Here is a 17,130-nt window from a genome sequence, read left to right on the forward strand (position 1 = left end):
CTCAGTGACATGCCTGTGATTTGTTTTGCAGAGCTCGGGAAAGTACTGAGTATACAGTGTCAAAACCAAAATGAGTATTCATTCAGCGTTTATGTGTTTTACAAGAAATCCCATAGTTAGGGAGATTTGGGGTTAACCACATTTATTCTGTTGCTGCAAGCCCAGAGTTAAATAGCAGCCCTATGAACGTGAGCCTAATACATGGTGTTAGGGTTAGGTTTGTTTTATACCTGTGCATACCAGCCATGACTCCACCAGCTTTGATATCAGCTCCACCAGTATCGTACGTCACACCCTGAAATATAAAAACATCAAACAGCTCAATGTCTTTACTCCATACCAAACGAAAGATGCAAAGATTCATTAAAGACTTCTTGGAACTTGGCTGTTTATTTAGGCAAGAGTATGGCTCACAAGAGCTGTCTATAAAAAGAAGACTGTGACAGTATACAAATATTGACAGCTCAGAGTGCTATGGTTAAAGATACAACTCCCAAGGTGGTTCGCTAGGCTTGTTCTATTTTCCAGTGGCGAAGCCAAGGGAAAATAGAACACTCCGGGAAACACGGAAAGAATAGTTCTAACCATAGCAAGGGAAGCAGTAAGTATCTGTTTTATAACACCCCATACATAAATTGTGCCTAGTTGATAAGATACCAAGAAGCTGCTGTTGCTATGGGTAAAGGTAATAAGTTGCTACGGGATGGTAAATCGGTTGCTACTGGTATAGTGCCTTGAGATTCACGCAACCTTCTAGCTAATCAAAATAAGACAAGTCATTTGACGCATTCTAAACCAATCAAAAGGCAGAATCATTGTAAGGGGTTTTACAATAACTATTGTAATTACCACACATACACCTTACCTTGCCAACGAGCATTAGAGTTGTCTTGACAGCCCCTTCGCCATTGTACTCTAGCTTAATAATACGCCCTTGATGACGTCCAACAAGCTTAGCACAACGATTGACAGCTGAGAATAATGGATAAGCTTCAAGAAGGGCACTATCATCTGCAATGACTCCAACCTGCCAATCATGATATGAGATTTTTGATGTCAATTAATACACAGCTCAAGAGCAGTTTAGCATCAATGTTTTGAAAGCAAGACAGGTGGAACTACTGAGCGAAGCATTCGTCCTCCAAGGTCTGCACGATCTCACTTGTTTGAAGAACCTAGATCAAGAACAATTTGATATGGAGACCATGCTTTTGCCAAGCTTCTCTTCCCCTGTGGAATAAATAAACTCCCTCTCACACTTTGTCAAATACCACCACTCAACAAATTCAAGAGGAAACTTAAGTCAAACTTGTTTAGACTTACATTAGGTTTAAAGGAATACATTGCCTTGGATCGGTCAAGTTGGTCTTTGAACAGCGTTTGTAACCGTTTTTTATAAAATGCATATGGTTAAAAGATGTTGTAAAGTAGAATACAATACAAAAATTTGCCTCGAAATTGCGTGGTTTTCGTTTTACTTTGCGAACTAACACGGTCGGCCATTTGTGGGAGTCAAAAATTTGACTCCCACAAATGGCCGACAGTGCTTGTCGATGAGGTAAAAGGAAAACCACGCGATTTTGAGGCATATTTGTGTGGATCATTATATTCTACTTTTAAAACCTCTTTCTAACCATGCATTTCATAACAAGCAGTTTCAAACGCTTTTCAAAGGCAACGTGTTCCTTTAATTTAACTGCTACATTGAAAGTATTTGATACCCATCATTTTCATTTTTGTTTTCATCTTTGTGTAGGCGCCTTAATCGGCTTTCTGGAGAAGTGCACATTTTAAATCCATATTATTACTATTATTATTTGATATAAGGTAACACCAAATATGTAATCTCTCTATGACTTGGGGGTGATCCTGAAAAGAACCGGAAGTGAAATAACTTGAAAACATTTTAATCAGTATGCTTTAATGGTCTCAAAGAGAAAGCTGTAGATTGTGAGAAAGACTGCAAGTAGGTCATGGAAGTTGAGATGAGTTATTAATACTACAATGTCTAATAAGCTAGAGTGATTTAATGTCATACTCATTAGCTACATGTAACTTGATAACATGTATTTAACTACAGTCAATTGTGCAAGTAACATAAACAATTAAATATTCATATTCACTGTAAATATGTTTATTTCTGCTCGAAACGACTGAATCTTCCTTATACAAATTGAGGATGTCAAAGTGAAATAAATGATGTATTGAATAGAGTTGAATTGTACTAATTACCTTGACATTAGCAGAGTTCTTAAAGAGTTCCACCATGTAGTTAGCAACCTTAGGAGCAGCCATTCGTTCTGGATCAGATCCACCAATGTCACGAGCCACAAGCCTGAAAAGACAAAACAGAACTTCATCAGTGATCCCTTTCAGCTTATGACTTGTAACTTGTAACATTTCAGTTTGAACAAAGAAAAATTGACTGGATTGGGTCTTGAACCAATGACCTCCAGATTAACGTACCGGTGCTCTACCAACTGAGCTTTCCAGCGCTATGATAGTGGTCTCTCAGTTAGTCAAAATCTTTGTTCGGGGTGCCAGTCAGAAGCCAAATAACCACTAGCTGCCGTGTAGTCAGCATGGTAAGGGATCACACCCAAGGGATCAGCCAGGGCATAATTTTTAAAAGGGGATGTGACTTTTTAATATTGAAAAGCAAGTAATAAACCACAAGGGGTTATTACTTGATTCGTAACATTCACAGATAACTGACAATTCCAGAAATAAAACTGTAAAAATACATGCAGAAGGAGGCAACAATAATTGAGGAGTACAATTTTAGACTATGTGGCATTACGCTTTAGGCTTTCTGAGGCTTCATGTTTTATAACAGCTTCTCAAAACCTTTTCATCTTACCTTCCACTCTCTATGGCCACTGCCTGTTTCATCATTGTCACTTTAGATGCTTCATCAGCACACCACACAAGAAGTTTCTTTACTTTTTGCGACTTGCTTGGAACATCTTCTCTTATCTCAAAAGGCTGAAAGGAAAACGTAAACAAACAAAACTAGCTCCATAAAGATAACGCTGATTAAGTAAGAAAATTATGGAAGGAATTACACATAAGAGTTATGATCAGAGTTGCAGTCGGGCGGGCCTGCCAAGAACTAACACACGTTGCCCACTACTCTGAGCAAAATACACTGTGCTGCTTAGCAGTTTCCCCAAGATTGCACATCAACAATGATGATCCCATATATAAACAAGATTGCACATCAACAATGATGACCCCATATATAAACAAGATTGCACATCAACAATGATGACCCCATATATAAACAAGATTGCACATCAACAATGATGACCCCATATATAAACAAGATTGCACATCAACAATGATGATCCCATATATAAACAAGATTGCACATCAACAATGATGACCCCATATATAAACAAGATTGCACATCAACAATGATGACCCCATATATAAACAAGATTGCACATCAACAATGATGACCCCATATATAAACAAGATTGCACATCAACAATGATGACCCCATATATAAACAAGATTGCACATCAACAATGATGACCCCATATATAAACAAGATTGCACATCAACAATGATGACCCCATATATAAACAAGATTGCACATCAACAATGATGACCCCATATATAAACAAGATTGCACATCAACAATGATGACCCCATATATAAACAAGATTGCACATCAACAATGATGACCCCATATATAAACAAGATTGCACATCAACAATGATGACCCCATATATAAACAAGATTGCACATCAACAATGATGACCCCATATATAAACAAGATTGCACATCAACAATGATGACCCCATATATAAACAAGATTGCACATCAACAATGATGATCCCATATATAAACAAGATTGCACATCAACAATGATGACCCCATATATAAACAAGATTGCACATCAACAATGATGATCCCATATATAAACAAGATTGCACATCAACAATGATGACCCCATATATAAACAAGATTGCACATCAACAATGATGACCCCATATATAAACAAGATTGCACATCAACAATGATGATCCCATATATAAACAAGATTGCACATCAACAATGATGACCCCATATATAAACAAGATTGCACATCAACAATGATGATCCCATATATAAACAAGAATAACTTGTTTTGTTGAACCACTCCCCCTGGGTGGACTAAACTTGATTTAGAGCTAACTTCCAAATTTGGTCTAGCTACAACACTGTTTATATGGTGGCGTGTCATGGGCAATAATTAAAGGCAGTGGACACTATTGGTAATTACTCAAAATAATTATTAGCATAAAACTTTAATTGGTAATGAGTAATGGGGAGAGGTTGATGGTATAAAACATTGTGAGAAACAGCTCACTCTGAAGTGAAATAGTTTTCGAGAAAGAAGTATTTTTCCACAAATTTGATTTCGAGACCTCAAGTTTAGAATTTGAGGTCTCGAAATCAACCATCTAAACGCACACAACTTTGTGTGAAAAGGGTGTTTTTTCTTTCATTATTATCTCGCAACTTCGACCACCGATTGAGCTCAAATTTTCACAGGTTTGTTATTTAATGTATATGTTGAGATACACCAAGTGAGAAGACTGGTCTTTGACAATTACCAATAGTGTCCACTGTCTTTAAGAGCACCGGATTCAAGCTCTGGTGTTTGACCAGCAGAGTGTGGGTTAAGATCCCGGTCGTGACACTTGCTACGTAAAATTGGGGAGGTAGTGCTTTCTGCTCTACCGGCCAGGCTTCGGACTGATGATACCCGAGCCTAACACATCCGTATGGACTGCAAAAGGGGTAACCCTGTTTCAACCCTAGGAGTAGGTGGCAATGGCCTCTGGAAAAAAATCATTGTAGCCCATACCTTGAAGTGGCCTTCAGGCCTTGTGTCTGGCGACAGGCATAAAAAAGTAAAATTTAGAATAAAAAAGATAGAATTCCTCCACAGGCCTGATGCTTTGATTTTGAAAAGCAAAGGCACCAAGGCGTTTTGTCCTTGGTTAATTTGTATTGTAATATTTCAAGGAGCACCGAGGCAATGACCAGGGGCATCGGAGTTGCCTCAAATGCTTCTGTAAAGTATTAGACGCTGCCTTCACGCTGTGTTTGCAACAACAGCAAACCTGATAGGAGAATGATTACTTACCACATAGAGCTTTTGCAAAGCACCCAGTAATGCAGTTAGACTGGTCTTAGGGAAGACATCATCAGGAGCACATACTAAGAGTGGTGTCTGACATCCAGCTTGGATGGCACTATAACAAAAGAAAGATCAGCAACAATTAGGTATTACAAGTCATGGTAAAAGCTCTAGTAATTGCAGCTAATCCACACGAAACAACTTACAGGCCACCAGTTCCAGGCAACCAATAAGGAAATGTATTCACATTTGAATATTCACATATTATTTGTTGGGATTGGAAGACGATGTTTGAAAAATGACACATGTGCTACCAAAAGGGTTATTTAGTATGCACTGCAATTGGTAAAGTTGCCGGCAAAAGTTGTTGTAAATGAGTACAGAAACTAACTAAGCCAAAGTTTCATCGATCCTAAGGTTGAATTTTCGACATTTCCTTAGACTTAAAGGGGAGGTACACGTTTGGTAATTATTCAAAACAAATATTAACTTAAAAACTGACTTGGTAACGAGCATTGGACAGCTGTTTTTTGATAGTATGAAACATTGTGGGAAATGGCTCCCTTTGAAGTAATGTAGTTTTTGAGAAAGAGGTAATTTTTCTTACTAAAAAACTAAAAGACTTCTAGCTAGAAGTCTCTGAAAGCACACACATTCGTCCAACAAGGGTGTTTTTTCTTTCATCATTCTCTCGCAACTTCGATGACCGATTGAGCCCAAATTTTCACAGGCTTGTTATTTTATGCACATGATGGGATAAAACAAGTGAGAAGACCAAACGTGTACCTTCCCTTTAATTAAGTACAACTTTGTTTAAGATATCATTTATAATATGGAAATCTTACCGTTGGATACCAGCTCCACCAGCATCAGCAAAACGTCTAACGTCATCGTAGTCTCGATTGACTGGACCAGTAGGAGAAAAGATCAACGCTTTAGGAGGGTCAACGGGTAAGGCAATCAAGGAGACAGACTGACCCAAGGATTTATCCACCTAGAGGGAATAATAACAAGGATCAAGGCGTTAGGAGGGTCAACGGGTAGGGCTATCAAGGAGACTGACTGACCCAAGGATTTATCCACCTAGAGGGAATAATAACAAGGATCAAGGCGTTAGGCGGGTCAACAGGTAGGGCTATCAAGGAGACTGACTGACCCAAGGATTTATCCACCTAGAGGGAACAATAACAAGGATCAAGGCGTTAGGAGGGTCAACGGGTAGGGCAATCAAGGAGACAGACTGACCCAAGGATTTAACCACCTAGAGGGAATAATAACAAGGATCAAGGCGTTAGGAGGGTCAACGGGTATGGCAATCAAGGAGACAGACTGACCCAAGGATTTAACCACCTAGAGGGAATAATAACAAGGATCAAGGCGTTAGGAGGGTCAACGGGTAGGGCTATCAAGGAGCATAGAGGGAATAATAACAAGGATCAAGGCGTTAGGAGGGTCAACGGGTAGGGCTATCAAGGAGACTGACTGACCCAAGGATTTATCCACCTAGAGGGAATAAAAACAAGGATCAAGGCGTTAAGAGGGTCAACGGGTAGGGCTATCAAGGAGACTGACTGACCCAAGGATTTATCCACCTAGAGGGAATAATAACAAGGATCAAGGCGTTAGGAGGGTCAACGGGTAGGGCTATCAAGGAGACTGACTGACCCAAGGATTTATCCACCTAGAAGGAATAATAACAAGGATCAAGGCGTTAGGAGGGTCAACGGGTAGGGCTATCAAGGAGACTGACTGACCCAAGGATTTATCCACCTAGAGGGAATAATAACAAGGATCAAGGCGTTAGGAGGGTCAACGGGTAGGGCTATCAAGGAGACTGACTGACCAAAGGATTTATCCACCTAGAGGGAATAATAACAAGGATCAAGGCGTTAGGAGGGTCAACGGGTAGGGCAATCAAGGAGACAGACTGACCCAAGGATTTAACCACCTAGGAATAAATGAACAAAAAGGAATATTTATCGAGCACATTGGTTTGCGGTAACGCCATTGCTTGGTAGATAATGTTCTTTTGATGACTTGTCTTGGTACTATTCTACTGCAGTGTAGCAAAACAAAGTCTTAATCAAACATAATCTAAATGACTTGGAAGATCAGCCAAGTGACCCGACTTCTCCTGGTCCCCAGTCACAACGAACTTGAACGTAATTTTTGTACTACGCTTTTATTGCCATTTTCAAAACATCATATCTCGATGAAGTCACCTTATCCCTGCTGGCCTCGATGAAGTCACCATATCCCTGCTGGCTTGTATTTTAGTATTTCCACAAATGTAAGGAATAACATGAAGTACGTTTGAGTAGTGTGGGATGTTTATAAGTGTGTAAATTTGCAATTAAAGTGGTACGCCTTGCTCAGAATTTGAAATCTTTAAATTTGAGACAGTAGATGGTGAGCTGTAATGGCAACTATAATAAGACTGATGTTAACAGAGAGCTGAACAGCCCAACAAGGAGGGCTTGTGTAAGACGTACCTTCAGCTGAGAGTGAAGAGCAGTTTTATAAGACTCCAGACATCCAGTCAGTTTGTCTAAACTACTCGCTACTAAGACAATACCATCACAAGCAGGATCCTTGCAGTTAGTAGTAGCCTCAATAGGGCACGGTAACCTGCAAATAAAACACCCACAAGTGAGAAACATCAAGGTTAGGGGTAGAAAGGGGAGAAAGAGTTAAGTTGGAAAGAGATTTAAAGAGTGTGGGGTAAAATGTTAGTGATATCTGTGGGTTTTATTTTTTTAATTTAAACTGAAAATGGTAAAATGTTTGAAGTGTCAATGAAAAAGATGATTAGGCCTACATTTTGTTTCCTACATTATGAAGTATGTATTGTTGAGCAATTCCTGCCACCAACTAAGTGGTCTTGCAATGAAAAACCTTATAGTCTCTAGAAACTAGGTTCTAACTTAATTGATTTTAGCTCTACTAGTTTTCTATATAGTTTTTTTGTTGTATTTTTGTGTATGTCTGTTGCTGAGGTTCTTGACATTTTAGTAGGGTGAGGTGCTGGCAACCTCTCACCTCTAGTATTATTTTTATGCTACTTAATTTAGTTTGTTTGTTTGAGTATTTAATTTTTTAATTTTGTTTTGCTCCTTGTGGTTTTGTTTACTTTTAATTAAAATTTGTCTTCTGTGCTGTGCTTTTTAACTGTTGTTTCTATATTTAAGAAATGTTTGTTGTGTTGTCATTTAGCCTTCGAGAAAGACTCTGCTAGGGTCGAAACGTCAGGCCATTAACTATTTTTTGCGTTTCTATATTTAGTGTTGCTATTTATACCAGGCCTGATACTTTACAGAGGCAATGAAGGCGATTGCCTACGTGTTCCCTGGTAATTGCCTTGGTGCCCTTGAAATGCTACAGTAGAAATTTGCAATTTCACCATAGGGTGCCCTTTACCAAGAAGAAAATGCCTTGGTGCCCTTGCCCTTTCAAAAACGAAGCATACAGCCCTGCATATACTGTTTTTGTGTTAAGTCCCTTGAGGCCTGGCTTAAGGCGCTAACACTCTTTTATTATTACTATTTTAAAGTTGCTAGTTTCCAGTATGGGCTTATCATTCTGCAGCTCATGTGTGTTTTCACTCTTTCCCATACAGACAATGTAACCTGTGACAACATCACATTTTTACAGAAGAGCCACCAGGCCGCGCCTAGAGACTTCATGCAGGCATGATTTGTGCACAGCTCAATTAAAAACACCCGTCAAATCTTCATTCTGGAGACTGCACTGTCTAAATTTTAACAACTTTTGATATGATGAAAGGGGGCACATCTCAAAAGAAAGGGGGCACATCTCAAAAGAAAAGGGGCACATCTCAAAAGAAAGGGGCACATCTCAAAAGAAAGGGGGCACATCTCAAAAGAAAGGGGGCACATCTCAAAAGAAAGGGGGCACATCTCAAAAGAAAGGGGGCACATCTCAAAAGAAAGGGGGCACATCTCAAAAGAAAGGGGGCACATCTCAAAGTTGTTCAGCTGTTACTTTTATAACTCTTGGATTTTGACACAAAATGTAACTTTCCTATGTGACCAGCACCAGTGCATTATGTAACTTTCCTATGTGACCAGCACCAGTGCATTATGTAACTTTCCTATGTGATCAGCACCAGTGCATTATGTAACTTTCCTATGTGACCAGCACCAGTGCATTATGTAACTTTCCTATGTCATGTGACCAGCACCAGTGCATTATGTAACTTTCCTATGTGACCAGCACCAGTGCATTATGTAACTTTCCTATGTGATCAGCACCAGTGCATTATGTAACTTTCCTATGTGATCAGCACCAGTGCATTATGTAACTTTCCTATGTGACCAGCACCAGTGCATTATGTAACTTTCCTATGTGACCAGCACCAGTGCATTATGTAACTTTCCTATGTGACCAGCACCAGTGCATTATGTAACTTTCCTATGTGACCAGCACCAGTGCATTATGTAACTTTCCTATGTGACCAGCACCAGTGCATTATGTAACTTTCCTATGTGATCAGCACCAGTGCATTATGTAACTTTCCTATGTGACCAGCACCAGTGCATTATGTAACTTTCCTATGTGATCAGCACCAGTGCATTATGTAACTTTCCTATGTGACCAGCACCAGTGCATTATGTAACTTTCCTATGTGACCAGCACCAGTGCATTATGTAACTTTCCTATGTGACCAGCACCAGTGCATTATGTAACTTTCCTATGTGATCAGCACCAGTGCATTATGTAACTTTCCTATGTGACCAGCACCAGTGCATTATGTAACTTTCCTATGTGACCAGCACCAGTGCATATTGGGTACGTTCAGACGTGGGGTTAAACTAGTCCTTAATCCGAGCACCGCGGGTGTCCAAAAGATAAACATGACTTAGTCCAAAATTGGCTTGCGTTCACACAGTGAGTTTATTCTGGTCAAGCGGACTAAACTAGCCCACGATGTTGATTATTGGGTCATGCATCGGCGAACCTTACCATTGCTGGTTCCGGTTTGTTACATTGTCCATGCGTTTTCCACAGGGTTTCGATCCGCTATCGTTTCTATGAACCTCATGGTCATTATGTATTCCATCATTAAAGACGGCAAAATCACTTCATATCCTTGCTTGGCCCCAGCACAAACGCAATTCTATTGTGCCCGCTGAAGTTTCCGTTCCGCACTGCCCTCGATGAACGAAACATTTACACGTTGTTGTTGAAAGCTTCAAATTATTTTCGAGTGTGAACTTTTGTAAATATATCACAACTTGGTCATTAAGAAGTCGTAGCCTACACACATTCTCATGTTACGTTAAAAATTGTTTTTCAATTCAACATTAGTCTGCTACTCGTATAACTGTTACGTAAAGTTGTTGAGGGCAGGAACCAGATACAACCTAGTTTTCGAACCCAAACTTTGGTCTTAATTGTCGATCCCGTGTGTGTAGCTTAGCTGTGATTAGATGCCACTTTCTTCAAAGCAAAACCCGTTCGTTATCATAAAGTAGCGTTGCACACAGAAGAAGTGAATTTAAAAACTAAATAGTGCTACTAAAAATGAGAACTTGTTTTCGTGCGACGTCCATTTCAAACATTTTCGGCGAAGGGGAATACCGGGGCCCCAACACTTAATGGTAACATAAAGGGAAGGCAGCGGAGAGACGCAAGGAGATATTATGTAGCTCCATGGATTCATGAAGACACCACCCAATACTCGCTGCCGATCCATCCATACACGTGGAATGACGTCACCTTTGTTGCCGCGGTCATTTGGGCTAAAATAGACTGGAAGTAGCAGGTCAGTTGCGTTCCAACGATGGTTTACTGGGCCTCGCAGCAGGGGGTTGGTCGTAAAACCTGGGCTAAGTTAGTCTAGTCCACCAATTTTTTTGGTTTAGTTTAGCCCAGCTCAGTGGGTCAAATTAACCCTCGCGGACCAGAATATTGCGTTCACACGCAGGGTTAGTTTAGCACTTTTGGATTAAGGACTAGTTTAACCCCACGTCTGAACGTACCCTATGTAACTTTCCTATGTGACCAGCACCAGTGCATTATGTAACTTTCCTATGTGACCAGCACCAGTGCATTATGTAACTTTCCTATGTGATCAGCACCAGTGCATTATGTAACTTTCCTATGTGACCAGCACCAGTGCATTATGTAACTTTCCTATGTGACCAGCACCAGTGCATTATGTAACTTTCCTATGTGACCAGCACCAGTGCATTATGTAACTTTCCTATGTGATCAGCACCAGTGCATTATGTTGCCTGGTACATGGTAGAAAGTGAAAGAATGTACAAGGTCACACTTATTGTAAACAAAGGTCACAAGGTCTATAAATATAAAATACTAAATAATATAAGTGTTGAGGCGCGGCGTTTCATTATTTAATAAAAATGGCCACACATATTTATAAGTTAAAGATGTCTGTTCTTTTGCTTATAAGTGAGTTTCTCTATAAAGTTGAGTAATTTGTAGTACACTTTACACCCACTAGGATAGAATTGTGGGGTTTACTTTTAAAAATGAAAATTGAAAGTGCCGGATAATCTTTAATAAAAAATAAAGTCAATTAGTTGTTTTTGAAATAAAATGAAACAGTACACCGGGCCTACACGAAACTATTGTCAATAGATACGGGATAATTAAAGTAATTGGTGGGTTTTCTTCCTCTATCTATCCATGAATTAGGAATTTAGTGTAACTAATTTTCAAGGACGTCAACAACATTACAACAGAACAGTCCAAACCATCAAAATAGCAACAACATAATTTGACTTTGCAGATGGCTGTTGTGTAATTCACTCAACTGCCTTCACTTCATAGTCTGGTCAACACAAAACGAATGGAAATGATGATAAATATATATGTTCAAAAACCTTCAATTACTCTGCTATTTAATGAAGAAACACACTTACTTTCCGTAACTCGCCATTATTGCAGTTCACCAAAAAACCAAAGAGGAGGAGGGTTGCAAGGGTTTCAGTGGTGTCTGAAAGAAATCAAACCACACGCACTAAACGTGCGAATACCAGCGAAAACTTCTGTCTGAATAATCACGTGATAAATCACATGACTTGTTTTAGCACCACACTATAAATAACCATATTAAAAGCATGTTAAATGAGTCTAGATCAAGACTGCTATCTCTCTCGTTGAGTTGTGTGGAAACAAAAAGTTCAAAATACAAAACGATGATAAAGTTATTTGTTTGCGTAATCCCAGCCAGGGAAGTGGGCGTGTACATGAAACTCCATCGTCTCTTTTCAGCTGTGCTTCAGCTGCACAAACACACTTTTGGCGCACCAATCGCTAGATTTAAACCCGTCAGGTTATTCTCAATTTCAACTCAAGTAAACATGAGATTGGTGCAGTTTAGAAAACAGTGCGGTGGAGCAGTGAGGGTTGGTGCAGAGGTTTCGAAGGATGGCGATGTTGTTGATCTGTGCGAAGGGGATTCCAAGATCCCTGGAGATATGAAGAGTTTCTTGGAAGGCGGGATTGATGTTTTAAATGCAGCTAAGCAGTAAGTAGTTGTTGTTGGTTGGGCGGTAACTACTTCTAGATACTAATAATAAGGCTCCCCTGTGAGCCTTATAAATACGTAGAAGTAGGCAGTAACTATGTATTGTGACTCTCGTCTCGATAATTATATAAAGACCTATCCATCATCATGTACATGTAATGTTAAAAGAGAGCCATTTACAGAAACACAGCCCAACTTCAGTCATTGACTCTCTTGGCTCGGAAAAGTTTATCTTTTTGTCCATAATCCTATAATCCTACTTAGTACATGTAGTTGTCATAAGTTGACATTTTATTCATTTATTTAATTGAAATGTTTAAGTTTTAAAGAACTTGTTTTCAGTTGAAGTGCTTTATTTTAGGAAACATTTACATTTGATAAACAATGACACAATTGTGGCCAGGGCCTTATATAATGTGTGAGTTTTCACTGCTCAGTTTATTTATTATATTTTGTTTTAAAGCCATTATACACTTTCGGTAAACAGTATTGTCCAAGTCCCACACTTCGTGTATCACAACTTATATACAAAATAACAAACCTGTGAAAATTTAGGCTCAATCAGTCATCGGAGTCGGGAGAAAATAACGGGAAAACCCACTCTTGTTTCCGCGTGTTTCGCCGTGTCATGACATGTGTTTACTATAAATCCGTAAATTCTCGCTATCGAGAATTGATATTGTTTTAATGTTTTCTCAAAAAGTAAAGCATTTCATGGAAAAATATTTCAAGAGAAGTCTTTCACCATTACCTTCTGTAAACCCTGTAAATTATTTGCAAATCTGTGAATTTTTTTTTTCTGTACCGAAAGGGTCCAATGGCTTTAATGAATGGTGTGTATTTAATTTTTGCAGAGTTATATCATCAGGCCAGCATATTTTAAAGAGAGACACAATATCCCTTCTCGCGCCAATAAATAACTGTGATAAAGTTATTTGTATTGGAATGAACTACAGAGAACACTGTATCGAGCAGAAATTCCCTATTCCCACCGAGCCAATATTCTTCAATAAGTTTGCGAGTACTATCATTGCATCAGGAGATGACATCATTTATCCAGAAGTCACAACAGCCTTAGACTGGGAGGTGGAGCTTGTTATTGTCATCGGAAAAGGTGGCAAAAACATCAAGGTATGACTGGGTACGGACGGAGTAGGATGTACCCTGTTGTACAGCCTACCTACTCCTAGAACTATGAGGTTCATTCCGCTATCATCTTCACGATAGTGGAGACAATAGACCTCATATAGTTCTAGGAGTAGGAAGGCTGTACATTAAACAGAGCTTGTCGAAGTAAAGCCCCAAACAGTTCCAATATGGTGGAGGGGGTCCAGCATATTGTCACTATTTATGGGGCTACACTAGCAGTGATTTGGGAAATAATAACTATTGTTGAACTTATTTTACTGTACGCTCTATAAATTAATTCTATTATTGTTAATTTTGTTTCCCTATTGTTTTCTCTTCAGGAGTCAGAAGCTATGGACCATGTGATTGGTTACACAGTAGCACATGACGTAAGTGCAAGAGACTGGCAGATGAAAAGAAACGGTGGACAATGGTTGATTGGGAAAACAATGGACACATTCTGTCCTCTTGGTCCAGCTATTGTTACTAAGGATGAATTATCAGGTAAAAAATCACAAGAAAATAATCATCCCAGTTTGCAGTTTGCGGAATTCTTGACAATGTTACAGATCTACAGGTTTATGCCATACTTCATGTGTTTCTAATAAATAATCTAACAAGGCTCAGTATATTCATGAACGTAAGAAAGAGTAAGTGTTTTTATTGTTAATTGCAGATCCACATAATTTGGGAATCCGGTGCAGAGTGAACGGTGTCACAATGCAGAATAGCAACACAAATCAACTGATATTTAACACAATGAAAACCATTGAATTCCTGTCAAGGTATGTTTCTTCTTTCTTTTGTAATTTTATTTTCCAATCTTTTAAAATGTATGATCACAAGAAGCTAAGTTTTACAAATACCAATTGCCAATAATTGTATATTTTTACAGGCTTGTTACGTTGCGGGCTGGTGATATTATTCTAACAGCCAATAATTATATATTTTGACAGGCTTGTTACGTTGCGGGCTGGTGATATTATTCTAACAGCCAATAATTGTATATTTTGACAGGCTTGTTACGTTGCGGGCTGGTGATATTATCTAACAGCCAATAATTGTATATTTTGACAGGCTTGTTACGTTGCGGGCTGGTGATATTATTCTAACAGGGACACCATCGGGTGTTGGTGTGTTTCGGAAGCCAGAACCAGTCTATCTGAAGGTGAGCATATATACTTTATTTGGTTAAAGTTAGTTAGAGTTAGTTATTCCCAAACATTCATATGTTTCAGTTGCTACTACCATTATCAACTTATTGAGTACAAAAAGTACCACATCTAGCATATCTCATTAATACTGAACAATGGAATGAGATGCGGTCTGTTAATTTACTCATCATTCACATCTTTCTTTATTTCTTTTCAGCGAGGAGATGTGGTTGAATGTGAAATTGATGAGATTGGGACCATCAGTAACAAGGTTGTTTGACTGAATTGATCATGGACAGCCATCAAGTACAGTTTGTATAGCTCTTACTCATCATGGTGACGCCAGAACATATGCAGTATACATGTGTTCCTTGGAGACAACATCATAACATGAGTGTACATTTCCAGTTGTACAGCATTTTGAACTATAACTGAAGAACGAAACCAGGATTTTTTCAGATATCAAATTTATAATTTTCAGCTCAATTTATTCATATAAACTAACGTTTCTATCTTGCTCAAAATATAGTTTATTTTATTGCTTACATTTGAATGGACATACTTGGAATTGTTTATGTGATCAAAATTTCATTATGTTTTGGGGTAATGGGGTGAGACCAACGAAAATTTATCTTTGTTCAACCCCAACTCGTTAAAATTTACCCATTCTTCAGTTTACCTTATGGTTTATTTAACAAACTGCATTGTGTTCAAATTGATATTAAATTAAAAGTCATCATGCCTCAGTGACTGTGAATTGTGTTATTGGTTGATGGCAAATAATGGTCAGAAGAAATGGGGTAGAAGAAATGTCACAAATCTGCAGCAGTTTCTTTCAATGATGTCACCTGGCTGAAGAAAGACGGGAAAAACGAGGGTTGATATTGATATCAGTTTGGTTACAAAACTTTCTTGAAAATTCCATATTGTTTTAACTCATCCGTTCTTTTCCTAGTGCATAGGAAAGAGAAAGAAGAAATAAAGTAGAAAGTATTCTATGAAGAGTAAATTACCCGATTATTTTACATTGTTGTATGGTTTTTTTAAGATGATCTCCCCAAATGGGACTTGGCAAACTCCCACAAGGGGATATAAACACCAAGCTGGCAACAACCAATCTCTCTCATTTAAATTTTGGTGTAACAACGTCTATGAAATGCTAGTTTTGCATCAGGATAACGAATAATATAATTGTTGTTACAATCGATGTGAACTTAGCTGTATACTCCCGATATTCTTCATCGCCGATGCAAATTTAAGTGCTTTAAATTGTCATAAACATTTGTTTTTGCTAACTTTTTCAAAAGTTTGTTTTGATAATCCAAAGCATTGTGTACCTTTTTATCAGATGTAAACACTTGCCGCGGTTTCATTTGTTTCAACTGTTTGTCAACAATATTTTTCTCAAAATGTTTGACAATTTGTTTTGTTTAAACTAAAACAGCAAAGAATTAAATATCTGAAAACATTGAAAGAGCGGCGTTTGATTTCGTTCATGTTATTGTTGTGCAAGATAATACATGTACATTTTGTACTGCTCCCATTGAACATGTAGTTATTGGTGTTCTTCGTGTTTTCCCCGCCACGTTTAACACCACTAACGCACATTCGTTTTTAGCCTCCCTGTGTCTACCCCGCGGTGCTTACTCGGGTGACGTCGTTTACCTGGGGCCAGAAGTGACCCACTCCACAAGCAGGACATTGGGGGCTGACCTCGGTGAGCCCTTGGAATGACGTCAGAAGCTGTTCGAACGCACCGGGGCAGACCGGGGATGACACAGGGAAGCTAAACGAACGCACCCACTTATAAAAAGGGACACGCTCCAATTGCGGATTGCCTTCGGATTTGGCGCTTTAAACAAGCCTTTGTTATTAAATGAATACGGTTGGAAAGATGTTTTTAAAGTAGATTATAATGATCCACACGGTTCAAGTGTGTGGTTCAGTTTTCCTTGTACTATTTCGTGATACATGTATACGGTCCGCAATTGGTTCACCAAAAATGGCGGACCATGTTAGTTCAAAAGAAAAGGAATTGAGCTACACAATTGCAAGGTGGGATCCTATGTGTTGACTTAAGTTATACTTTTAATAGTGAGCTTTCAGGTAGGAATGGCTTCTTATTATTTTAGTGAGCAATTTTTCGTTCTCCAACACTACGTTACTTTAGAGTGAGTCCGTGTTTCACAAGCTCTCCT

The 17,130-nt window shown here is 38.8% G+C and overlaps 2 protein-coding genes across 2 annotated transcripts in view; one reads left to right on the top strand and one right to left on the bottom strand.

Annotated features, from left to right (window-relative positions):
- LOC117294815 (putative aminopeptidase W07G4.4) overlaps positions 1 to 12,110 on the bottom strand; it is a 45,629-nt gene extending 33,519 nt beyond the window's left edge. Inside the window, exons 1-8 of the mRNA XM_033777349.1 lie at positions 12,043 to 12,110; positions 7,627 to 7,762; positions 5,980 to 6,128; positions 5,141 to 5,249; positions 2,861 to 2,985; positions 2,233 to 2,335; positions 866 to 1,027; positions 231 to 295 (exon numbers count right to left, since the gene is read on the bottom strand). Coding sequence (XP_033633240.1) covers positions 231 to 295; positions 866 to 1,027; positions 2,233 to 2,335; positions 2,861 to 2,985; positions 5,141 to 5,249; positions 5,980 to 6,128; positions 7,627 to 7,762; positions 12,043 to 12,059 — 866 coding nt within the window. The 5' untranslated portion in view covers positions 12,060 to 12,110. The remainder of the gene's footprint in view (positions 1 to 230; positions 296 to 865; positions 1,028 to 2,232; positions 2,336 to 2,860; positions 2,986 to 5,140; positions 5,250 to 5,979; positions 6,129 to 7,626; positions 7,763 to 12,042) is intronic.
- A 166-nt stretch (positions 12,111 to 12,276) lies between these two features.
- LOC117294816 (fumarylacetoacetate hydrolase domain-containing protein 2-like) lies at positions 12,277 to 16,760 on the top strand. The gene is made up of 6 exons (XM_033777350.1): positions 12,277 to 12,650; positions 13,505 to 13,781; positions 14,120 to 14,282; positions 14,455 to 14,563; positions 14,856 to 14,946; positions 15,150 to 16,760. Exons 1-6 carry the CDS (start codon positions 12,319 to 12,321, stop codon positions 15,210 to 15,212), a joined length of 1,035 nt encoding a protein of 344 aa, XP_033633241.1. The 5' UTR covers positions 12,277 to 12,318; the 3' UTR covers positions 15,213 to 16,760.
- Positions 16,761 to 17,130: the final 370 nt, after the last annotated feature.

The sequence above is a fragment of the Asterias rubens genome, chromosome 9 (assembly GCF_902459465.1).
Source record: "Asterias rubens chromosome 9, eAstRub1.3, whole genome shotgun sequence".
NCBI classification, from domain to species: domain Eukaryota; kingdom Metazoa; phylum Echinodermata; class Asteroidea; order Forcipulatida; family Asteriidae; genus Asterias; species Asterias rubens.